Source organism: the organism of the source record quoted next, unplaced genomic scaffold (assembly GCF_019419815.1).
Source record: "Pyrus x bretschneideri cultivar Hongxiangsu unplaced genomic scaffold, Pyrus_bretschneideri_v1 Contig57, whole genome shotgun sequence".
In the NCBI taxonomy this organism is placed as follows: domain Eukaryota; kingdom Viridiplantae; phylum Streptophyta; class Magnoliopsida; order Rosales; family Rosaceae; genus Pyrus; species Pyrus x bretschneideri.
Genome location: NW_025999795.1, coordinates 559,259 through 586,408, shown reverse-complemented (window position 1 = coordinate 586,408; position 27,150 = coordinate 559,259). Strand labels below are relative to the sequence as shown.

General features: G+C 36.1%; 3 protein-coding genes across 4 annotated transcripts; 2 read left to right on the top strand and 1 right to left on the bottom strand.

Annotated features, from left to right (window-relative positions):
* The first annotated feature begins 269 nt into the window (after nt 1-269).
* LOC103932211 (pectin acetylesterase 9-like) lies at nt 270-4,555 on the top strand. The gene is made up of 12 exons (XM_048571016.1): nt 270-362; nt 498-564; nt 2,378-2,457; nt 2,547-2,633; nt 2,730-2,854; nt 2,951-3,011; nt 3,094-3,150; nt 3,242-3,319; nt 3,456-3,558; nt 3,643-3,780; nt 3,998-4,108; nt 4,316-4,555. Exons 1-10 carry the CDS (start codon nt 270-272, stop codon nt 3,729-3,731), a joined length of 840 nt encoding a protein of 279 aa, XP_048426973.1. The 3' UTR covers nt 3,732-3,780; nt 3,998-4,108; nt 4,316-4,555.
* A 1,149-nt stretch (nt 4,556-5,704) lies between these two features.
* On the top strand, nt 5,705-17,494 carry LOC103932208 (tripeptidyl-peptidase 2). Of its 2 annotated transcripts, none has more exons than XM_048571060.1 (34): nt 5,705-6,104; nt 6,361-6,439; nt 6,527-6,600; nt 6,802-6,911; nt 7,026-7,106; nt 7,564-7,650; nt 7,730-7,872; nt 8,095-8,245; nt 8,327-8,449; nt 8,679-8,762; nt 8,887-9,074; nt 9,183-9,357; nt 9,462-9,583; nt 9,675-9,754; nt 10,133-10,191; nt 10,531-10,685; nt 11,283-11,461; nt 11,551-11,663; nt 11,731-11,901; nt 12,277-12,405; nt 12,514-12,614; nt 12,700-12,817; nt 12,998-13,077; nt 13,367-13,439; nt 13,590-13,675; nt 13,754-13,805; nt 13,880-14,014; nt 14,169-14,237; nt 14,791-14,883; nt 15,360-15,455; nt 15,811-15,909; nt 16,068-16,160; nt 16,664-16,837; nt 17,159-17,494. In XM_048571060.1, the coding sequence occupies exons 1-34, from the start codon at nt 5,720-5,722 to the stop codon at nt 17,315-17,317; spliced, it is 4,116 nt and encodes a 1,371-aa protein (XP_048427017.1). In that variant the 5' UTR covers nt 5,705-5,719; the 3' UTR covers nt 17,318-17,494. The 2 variants fall into 2 exon arrangements, with proteins under 2 accessions (XP_048427017.1, XP_009340036.1); XM_009341761.3 differs by having other exon boundaries at nt 16,655-16,837.
* Nucleotides 17,495-17,570: 76 nt separating this feature from the next.
* LOC103932209 (cytokinin hydroxylase-like) lies at nt 17,571-20,162 on the bottom strand. The gene is given in 5 exon segments (XM_048571061.1): nt 17,571-18,096; nt 18,430-18,818; nt 18,821-19,016; nt 19,131-19,360; nt 19,494-20,162. Coding segments are annotated over 5 exon segments (1,563 nt in total). The 5' UTR covers nt 19,813-20,162; the 3' UTR covers nt 17,571-17,667.
* Nucleotides 20,163-27,150: the final 6,988 nt, after the last annotated feature.

Here is a 27,150-nt window from a genome sequence, read left to right as displayed (position 1 = left end):
TAATGCAAATAGTCAGTAGGGCCATTACACAAATAAGTCGGGCGGGTGGGCTCCACAAACACAATCCAACTTGGGAATTATGAACTTAACGTACCACCAAGCCTCCCCATCGGCTTATAAAACCCACCACCTTCAGGTCCTCCACGGCTTCACCATTAACACGAAAAGCACCTTCATCTCCGTCACCAGAGTAGTCAATATATACAGTAAGTTTCACGTATGGCTATGAAAAATCAATGGTAGTGAAGAGAGAGCGTATAACGGCAACGATGATGCATGTAAATGCAGTCCTGGTTGCCATCATGGTGGCTCTGCTAGCGTGCGCTCCTCAACGCATTTACTTTGAGGAGCGGCGCCTCACGGTGAACATGACTTTTGTCCGGAACGGTTCTGCTCTCGGAGCTTGTAAGTTTCTTCTCATTAACTCAAAAACTTGTAATTATGTAGTAAAAGAAAGTTTTAAACATGTTTATTTATTTAGTTTGCTTGGATGATAGTTTGCCTGCGTATCCCCTGCACAGAGGATTCGGGGCCAGAGCAAGAAACTGGCTTTTGCAGTTCGAGGTAACTCTCATTTTTTTTTAATTACGTGGGTTCAAAGAAAACTTATTAGTGATAATTAAAGTTAATAGCGTATAATTGAGAGTTAGCGATTTGAAATACTGCTATTGTAAGGTTGGAACAAAAGTTCAAAGTTAGTATTATATAATTAAAAGTGATTGACTTTAAATATTACCGGTGTATTCCAACGTAAGTTACTTAAGGCTGTCTTCAGACAAAAATTATAGGTTTTTTTAATCCGAACTTGTGTAAAACTCATCTCCAATCAAAGACCAAAATGATCTGCTAAATAGAATCAAGGTTAAATTTAGTCGAGAGCAGGTACATATAGTCGGTCCTTAAACCCTGTTCTACCACATCTCAATTCAAGTTATAGAGTTACTTAAATATGGTCAGCAATACGACATGTCGTTTTTATTCGTCTTGTGTACATATGGGAAACCAATACGACATCGTCGTTTGTATTTGTCTTACGTCTTGTGCACATTACCATATATAAAAATGCTATTCACATATTTATTTTTATCTTCCACATATATTTTTTAATTTTTGACTATTAATCTTCTTTAATTTATTCAATTTGACAGCCAAAAATTAAGAGAAGTTTGTGAGAAATAAAAATGCATGTGTGGATAACACCACCGTATAATATATACGTCAATTCCTCAATGCATGCTTTAACTAATAGTCATTGATTTAACTTGACTTGTGTATGAATGTCAAATCACGTAAGATGTCTTTCTTGAAAGCATTATAATTATGTATTTTAGTCTCATTCAACTTCACACTGATCTTACTCATATTTAAACTGCTATAATTAGACAATTCTATTCAAAATTTTCTCAATTGAACTTATATTTTATGATTTTACTTAATACGAGAACTGCCATAACCGGACCATCCTGCCAAAATTTCCTTTTATTTACTCATATCTTGGGGTCCATATATGGCACCACATTTACACATGCTATACTACTATTGCTGCTTTTTCATAATTTGGGCTATATATTTTGGCAAACAGCATAAGAGAGGGGCGAGCCTCTCTGCATTACTTATTTCATAACTTACCACTAATCCCAAATAGTGTTAACTTTTTGGCAGACAGATCCAGTAGAGGGGGGACGAGCTGGGGGTTTCTGGGTGCAACGTTCTTTTCTCCTTCAAGAGAGAGTTAATGCGTCGCACACGACTGTTGATGAAGAACTAATCTCGCTTAATCTGTCTCTTAAAAAAAAAACTCACTTTTTGCAGACAGTCCAATGCTCCTTTGCTTTTCTGTTGTCCCGATCACGTGGAATAAAAAATAGAGATGACAGCTATTTTCTCAGTGGTAGCTTCTGATCTAGCTGACCATCCTTCCAGCCTCTTCTAGTTTTGTGATTTCCTCTTGTTGTTGGAAAATTTAAGGCCGTGCCAAACATAGTCCATAGTGCACATTGGCCTATACATGTCCCATTACTGTACAAAACGACTTACATGGCAAAAGACACTGTCAGGATGGGGCTAATGAAATGAAGACATTTTGTCTAAACATCTTCACAAAAGGCCATATCACAGTGTTCCCATGTCATGAATACGAACAATCTCACTTTTCTTACTAGTTTGTACTTCTATGTGAGTGAGCTTGTAAGTTTGATACATATTGTTGGTCTATTATCTTAAGTTTTTGGACTAGTCGTCGAGAGCATGTTTTTGAAAAAATGGGCATTGAGTTTGATTCTTGTTCCTCACTTTTTTATTGGTTCCCTCTACTTGTTATGCACGTCAGGGAGCGTATAAGCTTGATGTACATCGTTACATTCGAATTTTGAACCAGATTTTTATAACTGGAACCGAGTGAAGCTTAGATGTTGTGATGGAGCTTCATTTGCTGGAGATGCAGTTGTTAATAACGGGGTACTTCTCTCTAAACATCTATTTCCTTCCCACGTTCTTAACTGATCATTTCTTTGCATGTAATGCGCGCTGTGAAATGATTATGACAGACATCGTTGCTCTATTTCAGAGGGCAAAAGATTTGGGAAGCAATCATCCTTGATCTTCTGCCGAAAGGTCTAGGACAAGCGCGTAAGGTAACACTGATCGATCAGAGAAATTCTTCTGACATTTTTGACGCGAACTTAGACACTCGAATTCAGTTACTTTGTCACATTCCATCTGTTTTCTAGGCTCTTTTATCAGGTTGTTCTGCTGGTGGTTTAGCATCATTTTTGCATTGTAACAACTTCACCAAATACTTACGAAGCAACGCCACTGTAAAATGCTTGATCGATGCCGGATTCTTTCTCGATGAGTAAGTTCGTTACGTCCATTTTCCAACGCCAAAGTACTTTGCAGTTAATGCATGTATCATTATATCTTCAACTTTCGGCGTCACATTTTTTTGCAGACGAGATATAAGCTTGAACCACACCATGTTATCTTTCGTGAAAGATCTTGTGACTCTACAGGTAACAAGTTCTAATGCCGAAATAAACCAAATTTTTTGTTGATTCTATATTTTCCGTGTTCTTATTAGTATATGGATGGCACGGAGTAGAGAAGAATCTGGAGGAGAACTGCACCAAGAATTCAGTTTATCCCGAGCTGGTAAGATTTTCGTAGCGTTGATCGTGGAGCTGTTAGCCGATTAATGCATGTTAATCACCTGGTTTTTAATATTTGCTATGTTTTGATGCAGTGTTTCTTCCCACAGTATGCACTGAAATGCATCACAACACCTTTCTTCATATTGAACTCAGCCTATGACGTTTACCAGGTATAAATTTTGAAATAATTGGTAGGCGTGAAATTTAGCTGCAATATGTTTCATACCTCTTTTCTCTCTGCATCTCTCGTCACGTGATGCACGTAAACAGTCCTTATCAATTAATGGACCTCGTATTTGTCCACAGTTCCATCACATACTGGTTCCGCCTTCAGCTGATCCGCGCGGACATTGGAACCGTTGCAAATTGAATCCTGCAGCATGCAATCCTGACCAGCTAAATACATTGCCTTCAAGTTGCATCATTTTCTTTAACCAAAGCGCGATCACGGACTGTGCGGTAGCTGAATCATCACTCTTTTTCTCTTAATCGTCAGAATTCAGGCGCGATATGATTGTTCTACAAGTATTCCAGAAGAGGAGGGATTTTCCTCAATTCATGCTTTGCTCATTGCCAAAGTGAGTCTCAAGACACATGGTTTGGTGATGATTCTCCAAGAGTACACACTAAGGTATTAATGTTAATATTTCCACCATTTAAGGAGATTCATGTCATTTCATATGCTACAATTTATACCAAGGGTTAGGCTGTATACGATATACATTCCTTCTGACTCTTGCAAAGCGAGAGACCTTGTCGGATTGGGTTGCCCATGTCATTTCATATTCCACGAATGTAAGAAGGTTTTGGTAGAGGTTGTGGATTGATGAGGTAATTTTTTTTTGCAGACGATTGCAGAAGCAGTAGGTGATTGGTACTTCAGCAGAAGAGTGACAAATGAGATTGATTGCCCATATCCTTTTGACACTACCAGCCATAACCTTATACCATCGACTCAAGTAATTAACGTTGTCATGATTTTCAGGCGTTATTGCAGAGAGATTCTAATATACAACTGGGATATATTTTCTCTTAGTTTTCTTCGTCACATGATCAGAAATATACAAACCGTACATTGCATATTTTCTCTTACCCATTTTTTATTATTAATTCCATTGATCTGACCTGCAAATATATATATATATATATATATTGATATATTGCAGGCCCTTTAAGAAGATTTACAAGCTATTAGCCAGGTCACAAAGGTCTTCAGGGGAAGGAAGGAGACAAAGTGCTATACATGGCACATCTTGTTAGAAAACAGGAAAAAGAAAAGCAAATATTCTTTTACGTCAATTGGATTCAATTCACCAATAAATTATTAGTTGGTTTATTTTTATCTTGTTTTTGTTTTTTTGTTAAACGATAAATTTTATTATATTAGATGTTAGATTAGTTACTGACGGAGTTTGAATTCATGTCGTCATATAAGAGCTCAACACCTTCCTATCACTATCGTAAATGGTCAATTTGATTGTGAAGTGCTCACCTTCTTTTTTATTTTCCTTTTTATTTTCCTGATGGAAAAATATTGCCTTCCAAAGAGCTTAAGGCCTTCAAATCTGAATCTTCAACATTATTTGACCCGAGATTCTTGTTGGGTTTGAACATTTATCTGGCCCAAAATTCCTACCATTCAGTAAACAAGCTGTTGAAAATGAAAAGAAAAAGGAATAATTGAAGTCTACTCCCACTCTACAAAATCTTACGTGAGATACATCATACGGCTCCTTGTTCAATTCTACTTAATTTCAAGGAAATTCCCCCTCTTACAACTCAAGTCTTTGTTGTTTTTGAACGTTAAATCATTGACTGTTTATCAGACTTTTTGTTCATCTACTATATTTTAAGCACAATTTGTTTATATGCTTGACATTTCAAACTCAACACATTTACTATAAGTTAAAAGTTTCGCAAACTCTCAGCCGTTCAAGACAAAAAGATTAGTAGAAAAGTGACCCACGAGGCACGGAATATTTTGCATTGAAAATAGATATTCAACGCATGCACAAAAATTATATCAGATTCCTCCCCTTACGTAAAATTTTGGTTTTTTTTTTTTAATTGAAAATTAATTTCACCAGATTTCTTGAAAATACTTTATTTCAAGGGCTTCCTTGGTATTTCAAACAAGAAAAAAGAAAGCTCCCATTTGCAATCCATGCAAGGACAAACAAGTAATTTTGCACGCACGAGAACCTTGTCACCCATTGGACGTCCAACAAAACGAAAAAAGATTTTTTTTCTTAGAGATCTTAAGAATTCCGTGATCTTATCCGTTCATCGTATATTGTGCAAACATCATTCATTAAGTACTATTCACATTTAATTTAAAATTTAAATTTAAAATTATAAAATGATTTCTGACTGTACGATGTACGATATACGATATAGGATGAACGAATAAAATTACGAGATTCTTCATTTTCCAAACAAACTTGGAAGCCATGAAGATTCCAATCCAAGCTGGGAAGCCATAAAGATTCCTGGCAATCCGCCGCATTCCACGCCACATCACCGCGGCCTTTTGCAAACCGAATTACTAAACCGCCCTTCTTAAATTTAAGATGCAAAATCCTGTTATTTTATTCAGATTGCCGCATTTGCCCTCGTCGCGACTCTTACATCATTCGTCATTTCTCACACTCATCATTACGCACACAAATCTCGGCAAAGCGAGAAGACCGAGAGCGAGAAGACTGAGAGCGAGAGAGTGGAGTGGCTACAGCAGCAGCAGAAGTTGCAGTTGTGGTAGGGTGAGGGAAATGCCTTGCTCTGCAATCGGCGGTGCTGGCGGAGGCGGTGGGGACAGTAATGGTGCTTTGAGCAATTTCAAGCTCAACGAGTCCACGTTCTTGGCCTCCCTCATGCCGAAGAAAGAGATTGGCGCCGATCGATTCATCGATGCGCATCCTAACTACGACGGCCGCGGCGCCCTCATCGCTATCTTCGGTAACTTATTCAGTTCAATCGCTTAGTTTCCGTTTGGAAGCAAAGAAAATTATAGAAAGGAGAATTGCTCTAATTCTAAACTTATATTTTCTGTTTGATTCATCTAAGAAGAAAGAAACGTGTGATTATAGCTGTGATTAGGTGTAATTACGAAAATTAGTTTAGAAATTAGTTGACAGAAGAAAGAAAGTATTGGATTGATTTTCTGAGCTGAGGAAATTAAGCTGTTGAAACTTGAACTGAAACTTTGAACCAGATTCTGGAGTGGATCCAGCTGCTTCTGGATTACAAGTTACGTCAGACGGAAAGCCGAAAGTCCTAGATGTTCTTGATTGGTAACTATGATTAAACTAATTTATCTGAGCAAAGAATTGGTATTTACTAAAACCCTTGATTTAATCTGATACCTTCTGTTTTTTCAGCACCGGGAGTGGTGATGTTGATACTTCGAAGGTAGTCAAGGCCGATGACGATGGTTGTATTCGTGGAGCTTCAGGTTATTTTCTCGATCTATTTGTGTGTAATGTATCTATGTTTCTTGAGCTTTGTAGCCTGTGTTTATATGTTTGGTTGACCGGGTTTTGGAGTTTATACGGACATCTTTAGCTTATAGAAAAGAACTATCTAATTTATACAGCCATCTTAAGCCCTGTTTTCAAAATTGCCATGCGTGGTTTTAATGCAAAGTTTCATACAGGAGCATCTCTGTTTGTCAACTCTTCATGGAAAAATCCTTCCGGTGAATGGCATGTGGGCTATAAATTGGTATATGAGCTATTTACAAATACATTGACTTCTCGCTTGAAGGTGAGCATTATGATCCATTGATTTGTTTTTTCGGATTTTCTTTGTAGTCTCTGTCATCACTTCAGATGATAATGACAAATTTTCCCTCTTTTGCTTTTATGTTTTCACTGACAGAAAGAAAAAAGGAAAAAATGGGATGAACAAAACCAAGAAGAAATTGCCAAGGCTGTTAAACATCTTCAAGAGTTTGATCAGGTTTTTGAACATGATGCTTCTTAATTTCTTTACTGGGAATAAATATGACTTACGTACTTCATCCTGTGCTGTTAATTTTGTGTAAGCATACCATAAACTCAACTGAAAGTGTTAACTGAACGAAAATGGTTATTATTCCAATTTCATGTAAAATTGTTTTCTTTTCACTGGGAAATGGCCTCTCAGTCTATTAGTTTTTATACCTTCTTGTTCAAGTTAGTTTGTTGTAATACTGTACCTGCGTAGAAAGGGGATGGATTTAACTGCTATCTATCATTTGAAATGTACATCTGTTAATGTTGGAAAGCATCTCTAACATAGTTCACCATAATCTGATCAATTCTATGTAAAGCTTTCCAGCTACTTCCCTCAAAATACATGGTTAGCACAGGTAGTCTCCTGCATGCTTGCATTATGTTGCTCCTAAATATGTAAGTTACTCTGTTACCATTTTCAGAAACACAGCAGATTGGATGATGTTAACTTGAAAAGAGCTCGCGAGGACCTGCAAAATAGAGTTGATTACCTACAAAAGCAAGCTGATGTGAGCGCAAAATTTATTTTAACAAAATAAAAATAAATTCCTATGCAACTCTTAATGGTAGTAATTTTTTGTCTTCTAGAGCTATGATGACAAAGGGCCTGTCATAGATGCTGTTGTATGGCATGATGGAGAAGTATGGAGGGTTGCCCTTGACACACAGACTCTTGAGGATGACCCAGATTGTGGAAAACTTGCAAACTTTGTGCCCCTAACTAATTATAGGTATGGTTGGGTTGGTTTATTGGAAGTTTTGTTAGAAAGTTGAGACAAAGAAACTTATTGTAATAAAGTATCCTAATTTTCTCAAGACCACATTTTTCATCTGATTTTGAGTTGCAAATTTATTTGTCTTTGGTGTTTTAGTTTCCAGTACAGTGGCCATGATAATGGATCTATTATATAGAATTTGTTAGTTAGTAGTTACTTATATAAACTTTTTTACAGGATAGAACGAAAATATGGTGTTTTTAGCAAATTAGATGCCTGTACATTTGTTGCTAATGTGTACGATGAAGGGAATATTCTAAGTATTGTAACAGATTGCCATCCACATGGCACTCATGTTGCTGGTATCGCTACTGCTTTCCATCCGAAGGTACTATTATGCAGGCTACATTTACTGCACTTTTTTTTCAATGCTAGGGTAATATACTTATGATACATGTCTTGTTCTTAGGAACCCCTGTTGAATGGAGTTGCTCCTGGAGCACAAATAATATCTTGTAAGATTGGAGACTCACGTTTAGGTTTAATGGAGACTGGAACTGGGTTGACTCGAGCCCTGATTGCTGCTGTGGAGGTGCTTTTAAATTCTATTATTTTCTAATAACTCTAAGATAATCAACAATTTTAGTATTGCTCAAGTCTGTGGAGGTGCTTTGAAATTCTATTATTTTCTAATAACTCTAAGATAATCAATAATTTTAGTATTGCCCAAGTGTTGTTTAGGATTCAGCATTGTGATACTAGTAGACTCCAATGCCTTTTATAGATGATTATCATGATGGCTTTTACAATGTTTTCTGCAGCATAAATGTGATTTGATCAACATGAGTTATGGAGAAGCTACACTGCTGCCAGACTATGGGCGTTTTGTTGACCTTGTTAATGAAGTATCATTTCTAAATTTGTGACTTTGTCCTTGATAACGGCTTTTTTTTTTTTTTTTTTTTTTTCTGTCCTTTTATCTTTCATGCTCTCACACATGTTATATTCTACCCATTGGTGCTAAACTAGGCTGTGAACAAGCACCATCTGATATTTGTGAGTAGTGCTGGCAATAATGGGCCAGCATTGAGCACTGTTGGAGCACCTGGTGGTACCACATCAAGCATTATAGGAGTTGGTGCATATGTCTCTCCTGCAATGGCTGCTGGTGCTCATTGTGTAGTTGAAGCTCCAGGTGAAGGGCTTGAGTACACTTGGTATACTAACTTCCTTCTTATGACTTTCAATGTTAAACAAGAGTTCCCTCTTTCGGCTTCATTTAAGTTGGTCTTCTGGTTCCATGAGATTGTATGGTTGATATGCAGGTCTAGCCGTGGGCCAACCAGTGATGGAGCTCTTGGTGTCTGTATAAGTGCTCCTGGTGCAGCTGTTGCTCCTGTTCCTACATGGACTCTTCAGCGACGCATGCTCATGAATGGAACATCAATGTCATCTCCATCTGCTTGTGGGGGAATTGCATTGCTTGTTAGTGCAATGAAGGTACTTGTGTTATGCATTAGTAATCTTGTCGTCTGCTCTTTTGACATTGTTGGTACAAATATGTATTTTTTGGTGTAACTTCTTAAATCTATTGTTTTCTGCAGGCTGAGGGTATTCCTGTGAGTCCATACAGTGTAAGGAAGGCTCTTGAGAATACATCTGTTCCTATAGGCAGTTTGCCTGAAGATAAACTATCAACTGGACAAGGGCTTATGCAAGTTGACAAGTTAGACTTTTGATCTAAGCCTGCACTGTCTCCTACTATAGATATATGCATATAATTTTGATAGATATCTTGCTTGTTTACTGATTATCAGAGCACATGAATACCTAAGGCAGAGCCGGGATGTACCAAGTGTTTGGTATCAGATAAAGATAAACCAATCTGGTAAAACAAGTAAGTTTCATGCCCCCACTGCCTGCACACTTCATTGCAAAGCCCAGATTTGTTCGCTTGATTTAGCATGAGAATTCTTATTATCTTTCATGATGGGATAATATTCTCCAAAATTCTCTTGTGATTTTAAAAATTGTTAAAACATGTCTCCTACAGAAAAGGCTAAATTTGTCAAACTTTTGTTAGATTTGCTGATGCCGTTACTGCATGTTGGTATTAAGTCCAATATCATGGATCTTCATTTTTATAGTCAGGTTTCATTTTTTAATGCACTAGTCATTAGGCCTTGGCAAGAGTTCCATGTTTGAGAACTGTTCTTTTGATTTTAGCGGTTATGTTGATGCTTCAAACTTACCTTGTTGTGTGATTTGATGACAGCTCCTACATCACGAGGAATTTACTTAAGGGAGGCTAGTGCTTTCCAACAATCTACCGAGGTGAGATTATTTTTACACCTGAGAGGCAACAAATTTCTCTGTGTAGAATGTTATCAATCTGAGGTTACGGGTTAGTTCTTTTCATTATGCAATTGTTGCATAATTAGTGTTACCAGCTATGGCTTGATATGTGGTGACGCTATCTTGAACTCAAGAGTCAAGTTTTGTGATATGTTTATAATATCTCTTTTGATTTCAACTTGCCTCCCTCCTATATAAGTTTACTTTCTTTTTATTTAAACTTGCTAAGATCAACTTTTGAAACATTTCTTTCGGTCCCTGTTTCCACTTTCATAGCATTTACCAATTCTATCATAGCTGATGTGGTGTTTCTAACAGTGGACAGTGCAAGTTGAACCAAAATTTCATGAAGGTGCTAGTAATTTGGAAGATTTGGTTCCTTTTGAAGAGTGTATTGAGCTACATTCCAGTGAGAAGGCAGTTTTGAGGGCTCCTGATTTTCTCCTTCTTACCCATAATGGGCGTAGCTTCAAGTTAGTTAGCACTACTTCAAATTGCCTTTTTCATATTAATTTGTCCACATGTATGCTATAATTTACTTGTTACTGTTTTTTGCTTTTTTTCTGTTAAGAATTCCCCTGGTTTTCTTCATCTGTGAAATTAACGAACTTGATGTTCTGCTATGCTAATTCACACATGTGGTTGCTATACCATTAAAGAATGCCTGAATCAGCTGTTGCATTGCATGCACATATTTGTGTGTTGTCAAACTTTTACATTCAGCGACATACTTTTATATTTGGCTTGGAATATAGAATAGAACATAGTTTCTTGTGAGTGTATATGCTTGTGGGAGCTGCCTGCTCTCAAATGATGGCATAGCCAATTACTTGTGAACTAGTCCCCAAAACAGAGTGAATGGGCAGGGTCTTGACCCTTATGTTGATATAAATTTCCATCATTGGAACATATATGCATCAAAATGTGCATGCACATGGAATAAAGCCGCATGTGCATAAGCTACTTGCACGATACTTTATAAATGTTTTTTGTGCTGTCGTTAGATTTTGGACAAGTTGAGTATCAGTTTATTCATCATCATTTACAAGTTCCTCTTTCGTTATTTTCAGCATAGTAGTGGATCCCACCAACGTTAGTGAAGGTCTGCACTATTTCGAACTGTATGGTGTTGATTGTAAAGCACCATGGCGAGGCCCTCTTTTCAGAATCCCTGTTACCATAACAAAGCCTATAGCTGTGATAAGTCGACCTCCACTGTTGTCATTCTCTGGGATGTCATTTTTGCCAGGTATGAGCATGCGACTTGTGTTTTTGATTGGATGGTGTGGATCATATGGACAATTCTTTCATGGTAGCAATTCCTCTTCTTGATGTTAGGCCACATAGAAAGGAGATTTATAGAAGTACCTCTTGGTGCTACATGGGTTGAAGCAACTATGCGAACATCAGGATTTGATACAGCAAGAAGATTTTTTATTGACTCTGTTCAGGTACAGCTTGCAGTTAAAACTTATATCAGATGGTCTAAATCTACATTAACATGCTTGCAATGACCAGCTATGTCCCCTGCAAAGGCCTCTTAAATGGGAGAGTGTTGTAACATTCTCGTCTCCTGCTGCCAAAAGCTTTTCATTTCCTGTTGTGGGTGGTCAAACAATGGAATTAGCTATTGCTCAATTTTGGTCTAGTGGCATAGGAAGCCATGAAACAACTATTGTGGATTTTGAGGTATGCTGTTAATATCTAGAGTTGGGATATTAAAATTGCAAATGCTTTATTGTTTACTAACCAAATTCTTTTAGCTTTCTACATTTACTGATGATGGCATGAATTTGCACTGTGGTTAACTTTCTAGATTTCTCTATTATTCTGAGGTTGCATTTTCACCCAACCGATAGACTTTGTTCTATTTCTTCAACTGAATTTTTATCATTCATTGAAAGTCTATTCTGTTATTTTAGATATAAATCTAAAACCTTTAATAACTACTTAATTTTAGTTTTTTCATCAGTAATGCGGTTTCTTCAGCGACAAAAAGGCAAGAAGCATCTTATAATGAACTTCATTAGAGAGCCTTACAAATGGGTTTTGTATAACTTTCAGATTGTGTTTCATGGAATTAGCATTAATAAAGATGAAGTAGTGCTTGATGGAAGTGAAGGGCCAACCAGAATTGAAGCTGAAGCTCTACTGGCTTCTGAGACACTTGCACCGGTTGCTATTCTAAACAAGGTGAAGTTGCTTCCCTATTATAGATGATGATAGTTATACGAGTTTCTTAACTGCTTGGTACCCTTGTGTGCTAATATATTATCTTTTCCCCTTGAGATCAATTTGCAGATAAGAATTCCATACCGGCCAGTTGAGTCTAAACTTTGTTCACTCTCAACAGATCGTGACAAACTACCCTCAGAAAAACGTATTATGGCACTTACTTTAACGTGAGTTATGATCTGATGTTCATTACTTAGAAGTCTGCGCATTGAGTTTTACAGTAATAAATCCTTTCTCTTCTGGTTCATGCAGCTACAAGATCAAATTGGAAGACGGAGCTGAAGTAAAGCCTCAAGTTCCATTACTTAACAATCGCGTATATGACACCAAATTTGAGTCTCAATTTTATATGATCTCTGATGCAAACAAGGTACTTTTGAGCGTTGTTTTTGTCATAGTTGAATATGAAATTTTGATATTTTGTTACAACAGGGAAGCTAAGGATGCATTTCCCTCATCCCAATTATCACGTGTAAATGTTTAATCATTGGAATCCTTTGAGTGTACTCTTTCATTAGAATTTCTTACTTTCTTCCATTTCTGATCATAGCGTATATATGCAATGGGTGACATATATCCAAGTAAATCAAGACTGCCCAAGGGAGATTACAATTTGCGGCTATATCTAAGGTATTGTCCTCTTTTTGAGACAACACATAACCAGCATGCCCATGCATGCTTTTATTTACCTGCAATTAGGGCTTATTTTACTACCAATAATCATCTTGCAGTTTCCTTTGTTAGTTTGTTGAAGTTATTCTTTAATGTGAAATTATCTTAATATGAATATACCTGGCATTGTTTGCCACCATGGACATTAACACTGGAAAGCTGCATTAGGCATAAGTCAATTTTCTACTAGATTAACAAAAATTGCTGCTATTCAAACATCATCTAATACGAGGTGTTTCAACCTTAGACATGACAATGTGCAATACTTGGAAAAACTGAAGCAGCTGGTGTTGTTCATCGAGAGAAATTTGGAAGAGAAGGTAAGAGTTATTCTATATAGTGATATGCTGTTCTTAATATAACTCTCTTATAATCAAAATTGTAGAAGATTATCTGTAATATTTACACCCCTGGGTCAATGCGTCTATGTTTCATTACTTATTAAATGTTCTTATTTCTTTTCAAACCAGGATGTAATCCGGTTGAGCTTCTTCTCCCAACCTGATGGCCCTTTGATGGGAAACGGTAGTTTTAAGTCTTCAGTATTAGTCCCAGGGTATGCGGCTGAATAATTTGTTCTTGTGGTTTAATGACATCATTTTGCAATGGTATTTAACTTCTTGATCTTTGGTAGGAAAAAAGAAGCATTCTATTTGGGTCCACCATCCAAAGACAAGCTTCTAAAGGTATTGTTCTATTTATATATTTATTTTTAATTTGATGTAAGCGCTGATTTTAATGCTAGTGATATGTTTTGCAGTTTTCTTCACAAGGATCTGTATTACTTGGAGCTATCTCGTACGGGAAGCTGTCATATGTTGATAAGGGAGAGGGAAAAAATCCGCTAAAGAACCCTGTGTCTTATCAGATTTCTTATATAGTGCCACCAAATAAGGTTTTATATATAATCCTCGGTGTCCTAAGACAACATCATATATGTTCTCATGTGACTGACCAGCTGACTTGAGCTTTGGTTAGATCTACTGTTTTCATTAGTTATTTAGCCAACAAAAACATGTGTATATAAATAGTTTTCATTACAATTGCAGATGGACGAGGACAAAGAAAAAGGTTCTTCTACTTCCACCAAGCCCGTTTCTGAGCGGTTAAAAGAAGAGGTATGTAAGGCACATTAGTTTCTTAATCTGTTATGGATGCATCAGATCTTTATGCAGGTTGCTTCATCTGTTCTCCATGCATCAGATCTTTATGTGGGTTACTTCATCTGTTGTCTATGCATCAGATCTTTATACGGGTTACTTTGGGTAAAATTTGTTGGTAACTTCTGATTTTGAAATTGGAAAAGTTGAAAGCATGCTACTCATTCCCACCTTTATCCGACACTTGTGTGGACATTTGTAGTAAAATTCACTGACTTAACTAAATAATAGATATTGCTTCCTAAGGTGCTATCTTTTTCTTTTTCAAGTGGTTCATACCAAGCTGAGAAACCTGATATTTCTGTGGCACTTCTAGAACTGAGCATGTGCATACAGTTACCATTATTTACGGCTTTTCAAAGTTGGTAACAGATTTGTCTAGCGAGTCCTTATTTTATTCTTTACTTTGGCATTTTTATTATAAAAGCTCCTTGCCTTCCTGTCAGATTCTGAGGTTCACAAATCTTTCCACCTGAGATGTTATGCTTATTGTTTGTACTTTGTTAATCAGGTTCGAGATGCAAAGATTAAAGTTCTTGCAAGCCCGAAGCAAGATACTGAGGAAGATTGTTTGGAGTGGAAAAAATTATCGTCTTCTCTTAAGGTTAGAGCTCATATCCTCGTATTGTTATGGTATAGATTAAATGATTTAGGTGTGTATGATCAGGCATTGGCTATTTTAGGTCATTTGATGACATGTAAAGGAAGATTATTTGAATTCAGTTTCCGGCATTGTCTATATGGTAGGGTTCTTATATTGAGTTTGCTTCATTCAACGTGGTTAGTGGGCCTCTCACTTCTAAGTGCCATGTCACCAACTTTGCATATGTTACACATGGACACGACACTCACATGAGCTTTTAGTCTAAATCTGTTCCAGAACTATACGTTTTGACCTGTTAATTTATACTTATAGTCAATGCATGTATAGATATGTATTTAATAATATATTTGGTTTCAAATTGAGCATCTGCTGATTAAGTCTGTTGAGACTAGCCATCGAAATTATCATAGTATGCTTGAGGTTTATGTAGCATCTATAACTTACTCGTTGTATGTAACTTGTGCTTCTCTTTTCAGTCTGAATATCCTAAATACACCCCACTGTTTGCAAAGATCTTGGAAGCTGTACTTTCTCGGAGCAATGACAAGGACAAAGTCTGCCATGAAAAAGAGGTAGTGTAGTACAACCATATGGCCAAGAATGATGTAGTTTTGTAAATTTTTAATCCCTTGCAAGTGAAGAAATATAATTTATGTTCCACTTTTGGAAGTTGGGGGGTTTGTTGCCAGGTGAATACCTCACCAAATGTTTTGGTTTAGGGTAATTGATTAGGGCAATCGGATCCCCATGCAAGAGTTACCCGTCTTCATTATTTTCAATACATGATGAACTGATTCATACTTTGTAAATACTGTAGGTGTATACAACCTTTCTAAGTTCAAGGTTGTGAACTTAAATGTATATGCTTGCGGGGTTTGTTTATGCGGTGATCTAATAGCAGCAGTTATCACATCCTCTGCTTTGCAGGTAATTGATGCAGCGAATGAGGTGGTTGACAGCGTTGATAGAGACGAGCTGGCCAAATTTTTTGCACTAAGAAGTGATCCAGATGATGAAGAGGCAGAGGTGTGCTATGTGTTAAATCATACTTGCTTTTCATTCCGTCTTTCTGAAAACCGTTGTGAAGATGCCAAAATTATTTCAGAGAATCAATAAATCTTACAAGCTTTTTTCATAAATTTGTTGTATAGGTTAATAATAACTAGTACTGATTCTTGTTATAGAAAATTAAAAAGAAGATGGAGACAACTCGTGATCAATTAGCAGAGGCATTGTACCAGAAAGGACTGGCACTGGCAGAGATTGAATCTTTGCAGGTTGGAATAGTTATTTCCTTCGAAGTACTTTCATAGTCATCTAAGGTTAATCTTCTGTTTTTAAAAGTTTGGTATAAAGTATGTGAAAGTTACACGGTCAGACTCAGATTTTATTTGAGTTGGGTCAGCATGAGGTGGTTGTATGTTTGGTTAACGTAAAGCTTACTTCTTTCTAGGATGTTGAGCTTTAAAATTGTGAGGAACTTTTGTTTTCTTCCATTTTTCACAGAAAAGCTTTTACAATTGCCATGCGGGTATGACTATACGTACTTTTTAATATGCGATCAGTTCGCCATACCTATGAATACTGACTGAGAACTCACTACTCTTTCTTCCATTCAAGTATTACAGTCCATCTGTTTCTTATACCCATTTATTCGGTAGTGGCAACGTTCATATGCATTTATTTTAAATGCATCTCCTAATTTTCATTTATGTATCTCTAACAATTAAATGGAGTACAAACTTACCGATTATTGTTGCTGGGTGACAAGCCTGCAAAGGCTGAAGGTGCAGAAGGGGGAGAGAAGATTAAAGATCCTTTGAAACCAGACTCAGATTTGTTTGAAAGCAACTTTAAAGAACTTCAAAAATGGGTTGAAGTGAAGTCCTCCAAATACGGAACTCTCTCAGTACTACGTGAGAAACGTTCTGGAAGGCTTGGAACAGCACTGAAGGTATTTTGCTCTTTCCCATCTTAAGCTTTGGAAAAGCACACTGCATCTCACCTAAAACCATGTATAATCTCATAGGATCAGTATCATTTGCACTTTCTGGTAGGCTTTTGATTGAACTGCTTGAGTAATTCTAATTGTACGTCAGCTCAATAAACACATTAATATAATAAGTTCCAAGCCAATAAACCCGAAAAGAATTCAAAGCGCTCTAGAAACATACAATCTGGTCCTCTAGTCATTTGTAGTTTCAAGGTTTGTATTTCCCTGGAAATATTGTCAAAGAGGAACAGTTTATCTACCTGATCATATTTACGAGTGCAGGTTCTGAATGACGTAATTCAAGACAATGGGGAGCCTCCCAAGAAGAAGTTCTACGACCTGAAGATTTCCTTGCTCGATGAGATTGGCTGGCAACATTTGGCGGCACACGAGAGGCAATGGATGCATGTCCGCTTTCCACCAAGTTTACCTCTTTTTTAGAGTTACTCCGTTTCAATTCTCAGAGATCAAATAAATGCGAATAGTAATATCACACTAAAATGTGCTAGACCATGTGACTGATTGAGCTAGTTTTTCGCCTACTTGAAGGATAGTTTGTATGACGTTTAAATGATCGTTTCTCACATTCTCTTCTATCTGTAGTGCTGCTTGTGATTATACTCGTCTTCTGTCTTCGAAGTGAAATAAAACTTGCACGGAAGGACGGGCTGCAAATATCCTTTGCAAGTTGAACTATAAGCGTATTTGTTTCCTTTGCTTTTTATTCAAGATATCAACGCTGCTAATCTCCAATAAGGATTAGGAGTGATAAGCTCGTAGAACCCAAGTGCCTAGAGGGGCTGGAGTGCTAGAGGCAGGCCATAGGAAGGTCTCAGAGTGAGCTCAACGGAAGGCAAGTGGCTATAAGTTGGAGAGATGGTAAAAGAAAACCTAGTTAGAATTAGGGTTAGAACTATCTTGTACTCCAAGAAAGTCAAGTTTCTACCAATGCACATTCTCCCTCCAAACCCAAAAGGCAAGTACGCCATCTTGTGCTTGCACCCGCCGTGGATGTCGTCCTTGAACCTCTCCGGCTTGAACTCATTGACGTCCTCGCCCCACAGGGCTGGGTCGTGGTGCATGCCGACGATGTCAATCCACATGTTTGTTCCACTCGGAATGGACAGGTCGTCGCTCACTTGAATGTCGGCTTTGGCTTGCCTTTGTGCATTTGGTGATGAAGGGTATAGTCGTAAGGCTTCATTCATCACCCATCCCATCTGCATCATTAAATTAAGCACAATCAATTACGGTGTTTGAATAAAAGCATCTTACCAGAGAAAATAAAAAGGCAAAAACAGCCCGTTTGGTGGGCTGGATGGAATTGGATCAAGGGATAGGATTAGATGAATAGAAACTTGTAAAACATAACTTGTAACCCATGTGTAAGGATAGTTAAATAATTCACTTTATTGTGAATTTACAACCCATCATGTCCAGTCTCGTCCATCTCACATTGTGACACAACAAACAACGGACTGGACTCAATTCCATTTTAATTGATCACAACTTATCCCATCAAGCCTACCAAACCGGGCAGAGGAAAGTTTTACCTTCTTTAGTCCGGAAAGCATGTCCACATCAATTTCTTTATTATCTCCGACCACTTCCCTACACTCCTCTCTCAATTGATGTCGCCAATCCTGGTGGGCGGCCAGAAGCAACATTGTCCATGTGATTGCCAATGCAGTTGTCTCATGACCTCCAAAGAAAAATGTCTTGCACTCATCCACAAGTTCTTGTGTTGTGAAGCCTCGTTCACTCTCCGCAAGCAACAAGCCAAGCAGGTCGCACTGCGGTGTCAACCCTTTGATGGATTTTCGCCTTTCGTCAATGATTGACAAGAACAATTGGTTGATTTCTTGCCCAAGTTTTCTGGCCTCTAGGGTTTCCTTAGGGTGCATAATTGGTCCGAAAGGAACTCCCACAAGACGGCTCGTTTGAAGAGTGTCATTTGCAAGGATCTTAGTTTTTCGAACACTAGGCGCCCACTTTGGTAGCTGATGCCAAAGCTGGTCTTGGCGATGATGTCTCCGGCGGTTGCTGTGATTTCTCTCTCGACGTCGATTTCTTGAGCACCGGAATCTTTCCAATTGTCTAGCATTTTGATGGTGGTCTCCACGATTAAGCTCGCCATTGCCTGAATTCATAAACAAAGCGAAAATGGGCAAAGCATAATATCAAGTACTGTGTCTGATATTAGTATGCGTTTGTTCTGCATATATATATATATAGAAAGAGCGAAAGTGTATACCTTTAAGTTTGTTGGGTTAAAAGCAGGAGTGATAACATGGCGGTGACGAACCCAGTCTTCCCCTTCGGACATGACTAGGCCATTACCGAACATCGGGGCTCTATCGCGTCGGAACACTGCTGGCTTCCCCCAGTTCTTTGCTGTCACCTCGGCAGACAGTTTTTTCAGTAGCTCTGGATCTGCTATGTACAAAAATGGCTCAGTCCCCAACCAATAAACGAACGTCTTTCCTGCAAATATACACAAACACAAATCAAGCATTTTATACAAATATTTATCATTTATTGACATGAATATTTGGGCATGCAAATGTGTTTTGCAGATGGTTATCATATGGGCACTTAAACGTGTGAGTTTACTTACCGAAAGAGTTTTGCCATCGAGTAAAAAAAGGAAAAAGAGTTGAGTGTATGTCATGGGAGATATTTGAACTTCGAAAATTGATGGTCTTCTTTTTCATCTCACTCAGATTTCCGAATGGAAACCTTGGAGGGGGACCATCCAACCCATTTTTCTTGAGCCTCCTGTACGCAAGAATTGGGAAACCCCAGAGAGAAAATATTAATCTGCAGAAAATATACAGAAGTGCCATGACGATGGCGTTGACGAAAACTAGAAGAATGGTTTCCATCTCTCTCTCTCTCTCTCTCTCTCTCTCTCTATGTCTCGTTAGTTTATCCATCTTATATATAGAGTTTATAATATATACAATACAGGCACACAAGCCTTATTGTACTAGGAAAGTAAATCCTAAAATTTACAATTAATTACAAGGAAGGTAATCTACAATACAAGGAAGGAAGGGAATCTACAATGTAAGGAAGGGATTGTACAATACAAGGAAGTTAATCAACGATACAAGGACGGTAATCTACAAAAGATAGAAAAACTAAATGCTAAAGATCACAATTAATTACAAATCCTAAATCTACCAAACATAGGACTCCTAGAATATTTACATGAAAATCAACACTCCTCTTAAAGTTGGTGCATAGATATGAGCATGCCCAACTTGATAAGTGAGTCATGAAACACTTTACTATATACTCCATGAGTAAGAATATCAGTATGTTGCTCTCCTGAAATTTTTTATATTTTGAGTACTCATCTTAGTGGTCTAGTAGCATATTAGATGTGTTTACTTGTTGAACTTTCAAAATATGTCAAACACATGCTTGTTTGATCTCATGAATGTTGAAAACAGTCCAAATATACTCCACAAAGAAAAATTGTGTACTTTTGACACCTAATAAGCTTTTCATCTTTTGTACTCATTCTCAAAAGTCTAGTAGCATATTATATGTGTTTATTTGCATAAGTTCTGAAATGTGTCACACGATGCTCGTTTGATCCCATGAATGCCGAAACAGTCCAAATACACTCCAAAAAGAAAAAGTTGAGTACTTTTGACACCCATTAAGTTTTGATCTTTTGAGTACTCATTTTTAGTGGTCTAGTAGCATATATATGTGTTTTTTTTGCTTAAACGCCATAGTGTCCCAAATGCCTACTTGTTTGATCCTATGAATGCCGAAAACTGTCCAAATACGCTCCAGTAAATTTCGATATGTAATGCTTGTGATTATACTTGTCTTCTGTCTTCGTAGTGAAATAAAACTCACAGGTCCTAAAAGACTCATCCCCTTGAGATTTCAAATTAAAAACCGATTCGGTCATATCTTTTGCTCATTTAATTGTCATGATATTTGTTTCTTTTGCTTTTTATTCAGTATAACAAGCCGCTAATTTCCAAATATTCAATATGGCTTACAATGAGATGCCACTTGAAAGGTTTTATTAATGAATAAAAAATTAATTGAATGACTCTAAGGCAAAAGGAGAAACTCTTAAGAAATGACTGAGGAACACGTGACTGGACGATTACACACACCGAACCCGGCCCCCTGTATAGGGTAAAGACTGGGTCCAAACTATGACCTAGAAAGTTGCATGCATGCGTACGGTCGTACATAAAAACTGCTCCAAAATTAGGGTGAAAATTAGAGACTTTTACAATAAGGACTAGGAGTGATAAGATCATAGGGCCCAAGTGCCTAGAGGGGCTAGAGTACTAGCGGCAGGCCATCTGAATGCAGTATGTGTGTGGTGCTGTAGCGCAGTAAGTTACAGTCGGCAACCTTTACAAAAAGTCTGAGTTTCATTTAACCTTTTATATATCTTATTGAATAATTATAATTTTTAATTAAAAATATATGATGCTTACTCAAATTATATTAATAGAATTAAAAGATGTATATATATATATATGTATATATATATATATATATATATTCTTGAAATATTCAACACTTATTGCGACTCCCCTTCTATTTTCAGAAAATAAATTTGACTAATTATATCTTTTAATTCTATTAATACAATTTGAATAAGTATCATATATTTTAAATAAAAATTGTAACTATTCAACAAGATATACAAAAGGCTTGAATGAAACTCAACCATTCAACACTTATTGCCTCTCCGTTCTATTGTGCTCTATATATATATATATATATATATATATATATATATATATATATATATGATTTGGTGCTGCATTGTGCAGCATGTGTGTGGTGCTGCAGCACGCAGCAAGTTACAGTCGGCAATCTTAACAAAAGGTTGGGTTTCATTCAATCTTTTGTATATCTTGTTGAATGGTTACAATTTTTAGTTAAAAAGATATGATGCTTACTCAAATTGTATGAGTAGAATTAAAAGATGTAATTAGTCAAATTGATTTTCTGAAAATTCTAAATAGAATACATATCTTTTGGGTCACCACTATTAAGAAGGATTGTATATCTTCAACTAAAATGAAAGGACTCGATGAATGAGTGGTTTAATGCCTATAAATACCTATTGTGGCATAATGTTTTACACACAATTTCAGAAATTTGTTTCTACATTGCTTACTCTCTTCTTTCTCCATCACATTCATACAATTTCTTTCTAGTTATTTCTTAGGGAATATAATTTAGTTTTGCTAATTGAATATTCCATACTTTGTTATATCTTGGAAGTGATTTGCCAAGAACCCTTTAGCAAACTCATTTGAGTGGGGGCAAATAACACTTTAAGGAAACGATTCAAGTTGTACCTTAAAGTCATCATTCAGATTATTTTCTATATTTCTACATTTACTCTAACAATCTTAAAGTGTTATTTTCGTCATGGAGAACAAATATGATAATATGGCTTTGAAGATTATCAATCAAGATGTCTACAAGCTAGACAAATTTGATGGATTAAATTCACCCGATGCAAGGACAAGATGCGTTTTTCATGCTTACTGTTCTAAATATCATATATGTGTTGGACCCGATTTATGAACCAAGTGACAAAGACTCAGACAAAATAGTTATCGATCAAAAGAAGCGTGAAGAAGATGAATTGGTATGTCAAGGACACATCTTGAGCACATTATATGATCGCTTATATGACATGTACGCACACATTCAATCTCTAAGGGAAATTTGGGAAGCACGTGAACATAAGTACACAACAGAAAAAAGAGGTACCGATAAATTTTTAATGTTCAAATATTATGAATTCACTATGTTTGATAACCAACCCATCCTACACCAAGTTCATGAATTGTTGGTCTTGGTCTCAAAGCTTTGTGAACTTAAAATAGTTATTCCGGATCCTATGATAGTTGGGACTATTATGGTAAAATTACCCCAAACATGGAATAACTATAGAAATAAACTTCTACACGTGGTGGAAGATATTAGTTTGGAGGATTTGCAAAAGGGTGTTCAAATTGAAGAGGAAACTCGAAATTGTGATAAGAATTTTGCAAATCAAGATTCTTCTAAAGTTCACATTGTCGAAGGAAGCAAATATAAAATGAAATTCATAGTCAAAATTGACAAAGGGAAGTTTAAGACGACCAATTTCAACAACAATCAAAAGAATGCAAATGGTGTCTGCTACCATTATGGAAAGAAAGGTCATTACATTCGTGATTGTAAACACAGAAAAGTAAATGAGGAATATGCCAATAAGACCAATAGCACAAATATGGTGGAAAACTCTGGAATTGATAACATTGTTGCAATAGTCTCAATGCTGCATATTGGCATGATTACTGAATTGAATATGGTAGAGGCAATAAAATCCTTCGATTGGTGACTCGACTCAGGGGCTACTATACATGTGTGCAATGACAAGGCACAGTTTAAGACATATGAAACATCAACGGACAATCAAGAGGTTTTAATGGGGAATCATAATTCCGCCAAAGCTCTAGGAAATGAACTGTCGAACTTCAGTTTACTTCTGGGAAGAAATTGACGTTGCTTAATGTACTGCATGTTCTAGAACTTAGAAAGAATCTTGTGCACCTGCAAATTTATTATGTAAGAACGGTATAAAGACTATTATAGAGTTCAACAAGTTAATAATGTCGAAAAATTGAATGTTTGTTAGGAAGGGGTATTCCTGTGATGGGATGTTCAAACTAAGTATTAATAATAAAGTGAATTTTTCTGCTTATATTGTTGAATCTTCCTCTCATTTATGACATTCATATTTAGCACATATAAATTTTAGATCTTTAAAATACATGTGCATACTTGGTTTAATTGCTTGCAATGATGATTATAATGATAAATGTGAAACATGTATTCAAGCGAAAATGACTAAGAAACATTTTCCAATTGCCAAAAGAAATACAAATTTATTCGACTTAATACATTCTAATATATGTGAATTCAATGGTATTTTAACAAGAGGAGGAAAAAGATATTTTATCACATTTATAGATGATTGTTCTAAGTTCACTTATAGTTTATTTATTGTCTAATAAAGATGAAGCTTTTGAGTGTTTTAAGCGTTATAAAGCTGAAATTGAAAACCAAAAGGAAGGAAAATTAAATGTCTTCGTAGTGATAGAGGTGGTGAATATTTTTCACATGAATTTAATATTTTTTGTGAAGAGCATGGTGTTATATATCAAAGAACTGCACCCTATACACCACAACAAAAATAGTTTGGCAAAAATAGTACACTCATTGAAATGATTAATTTTATGATGATTAATGCTAATACTCCAAAATATTTATGGGGTGAAGCATTGTTTACTGCATGCCATATACACAATAGAATTACATCTACAAAGACACATGTGTCACCATATGAAATTTGGAAAGGAAGAAAACCAAAATTTTATAATGACTACTCAATATCTAGAAAAGAGAATGATCAAACACCTTCCTCTAATCTGGCTACTAGTCATTCTCAAGGTGAGAAAAGAAAACATTCTGAAATTGTTAATGAACCAAGGAAAAGCCAAAGGGTAAGAAAAGAAAAGACTCTGATTTTATTTCGTCTTAATTTATTGTATTTTTAGTCGAATGAAATAGAAAGAAGGTTATTAAAAAAAAATACCCATATTGTTGAATGTTGAGGATGATCCTAAAAGTCTAAGCGAAGCATTGACTTCAAGAGATGCAGCCTTTTGAAAAGAGGCTATAGATGATGAAGTTGAATTATTAATATCTAATCAATATCTAATCAAACATGGGTTTTAGTATACTTTCCCCAAGGATCAAAAGCAATAGGTTGTAAGTGGGTGTTTAGAAGAAAATTCAATACCGACAGGTCTATTCAAACATTTAAAGTCAGGCTGGTTGCCAAGGGTTTTAAGAGAAAAATGAATAGACTATTTCAATACATATGCACCAGTAGCTAGGATCACATCAATTAGAATATTGTTTGCATTGGCATCTTTATATAATTTGCGTGTGCATCAAATGGATGTGAAAACAACTTTTTTAAATGGTGATTTAAATGAAGAAGTCTATATGGAACAACCAGAAAGGTTTGTTCTCCCTGGGAATGAAAAGAAAGTTTGTAAATTAGTCAAGTCATTATATGGATTGAAGCAAGCACCAAAATAATGGCATGAAAAATTAGATATTGTCATTTTATCATATGAATTTAGACATAACAATGCTTATAAATGCATATATTCTAAATTTACAAATGATTATGGTGTTGTTATATGCTTATATGTCGACGACCTTCTAATTTTTTTGGTACAAACATGAAAGGTGTATCTGAAACTAAAGAGTGTATCTAAATTCAAAATTCAAAATGAAGGACTTGAATGAAGTAGATACTATCTTGGGAATTAAAGTAAAGAAGCAAATAGGGGTTACACTTTGTGTTAGTCACATTATATAGAAAAATTGCTTCTTAAGTTTAAGCATCTACAAATAAAAGAAGCAAATACCCCTTATGATCCTAGTGAGACTTTGCTTAATAATTATGGTAGATCCATTGCACAGCTTGAGTATGCTAGTGTAATTGGAAGTTTAATGTATGACATGCATTGTACTAGACCAGATATCGTATTTGCAGTAAGCAAACTTTCTAGATACACTAGTTATCTAGGTACTGCCCATTGGAAATCAATAAATAGAATTTTTCGTTATCTTAAAAGAACTATTAACCTAAGTTTAACTTATTATGAATTTCCAGTAGTACTTGAAGGATATTCATATGTAAGTCGGATAACAAGTGCTAATGATAATAAGTCTACATCATGGTGGATTTTTACAATTGCCCGAGGAGCAATTTCTTAGGCTTCGAAGAAGCAAACATGTATATCACATTCAACTATGGAATCTTAATTTATAGCATTAGCGGCAGTAGGTAAAGAAGCGTAATGGATTAGAAATTTGTTATTGGAAATAGAGTTGTGGCCACAACCAATGCCATCCATTTCTTTATACTGTGATAGTAAGACTACTTTGTCTGGGACATACAATAGGTATACAATGGAAAGTCTAGACATATTAGCTTGAGACATAAATATGTCAAGCAATTAATAACTGATGGAGTTATTATTATTGTTTATGTTAAATCAAGTAATAACTTGGTGGATCCGTTAATGAAAGCACTTTCAAGAGCTTTGGTATTAGTACATTTAGTGGAATGGGGCTGAAACCATTTATTGAAAATTAGCCACCAATAATGGTAACCCGACTTTAACTAGAACATCACTAGTTTAAAAGTTTAATGGGTAATTACAAGTTATTGATAAGTGGTTGTGAAAGCATTGAAAATTAATATATAGCTCATTCCAGGATGATCAATGCAAGACTGTTACGTTTAGGAGGATGAGTTTGATCTCTTAATGAAGTTAATTGTAGTTATGTCTGTAGTAGCAGGGACATAAGAAGTGGTGCTGCTTCTATCAAGAATTGGGTTTTCTCTTGTAAATGTTCATGAAACCAGGATGAAGCACAAGGCCATAATAATGCTTAGTTTAGAAATTTCTTTAAGAAAATAAGACACACTCTTGTGTGTAGTGATTCCGGTTTTAACATAAGAATAGTTGGTTTAAACTTAGGTCACCATCGCATTCGTTATAACTTTGAATTACTTACACTAATTAAAATTTTAATTCAAAAGTTACCTTTATTGTACGCATGATTATATTGGTATGCTTGTGATTAATTAAAAAGAGAGAAATATTGTAATACCATTTATTATATATTCTTAAAATAGGGAAGGATTGTTGAATATTTCCAGAATACATATATATATATATATATATATATATATATATGATTTGGTACTACATTGTGTAGCATGTGTGTGGTGCTGCAGTACACAACAAGTTACAGTCGGCAACCTTTACAAAAGGTTGGGTTTCAACCTTTTGTATATCTTGTTGAATGGTTACAATTTTTAGTTAAAAAACATGATGCTTACTAGGGATGACAATTTAATTCGTCAAATCCGATACCCGCAGGTAACCGACCTGAACAGTTCGGTTTCAGGTAGCAAATTTCGGGTTTTTTACGGTTATGGGTAACTGTTTAGTAAATTATTCAGTTTCAGTTTTGGGTTCGATTATGGTTATAGGGGTATCCGATCCGAATCCATACCGGTCCGAACCCACCCTGTTTTCATTATTTAATAAAAAATATAAATATTTATTATATATATGTTTTTATAAAAGAATGAAATCCCTATGTTTTTTCTCCAACAACTTTAATACTCC

Bases quoted from the DNA above. Each gene is read 5' to 3' on its own strand.
- LOC103932211 (XM_048571016.1), top strand. From the start codon at position 270: ATGATGCATGTAAATGCAGTCCTGGTTGCCATCATGGTGGCTCTGCTA. The intron at 3,012-3,093 runs GTAACAAGTTCT...TATGGATGGCAC, and splicing joins AAGATCTTGTGACTCTACAG to GGAGTAGAGAAGAATCTGGA. The intron at 3,151-3,241 runs GTAAGATTTTCG...GTTTTGATGCAG, and splicing joins ATTCAGTTTATCCCGAGCTG to TGTTTCTTCCCACAGTATGC.
- LOC103932208 (XM_009341761.3), top strand. From the start codon at position 5,720: ATGCAAAATCCTGTTATTTTATTCAGATTGCCGCATTTGCCCTCGTCG. The intron at 8,246-8,326 runs GTACTATTATGC...TCTTGTTCTTAG, and splicing joins CTACTGCTTTCCATCCGAAG to GAACCCCTGTTGAATGGAGT. The intron at 12,818-12,997 runs GTACTTTTGAGC...TTCTGATCATAG, and splicing joins TGATCTCTGATGCAAACAAG to CGTATATATGCAATGGGTGA.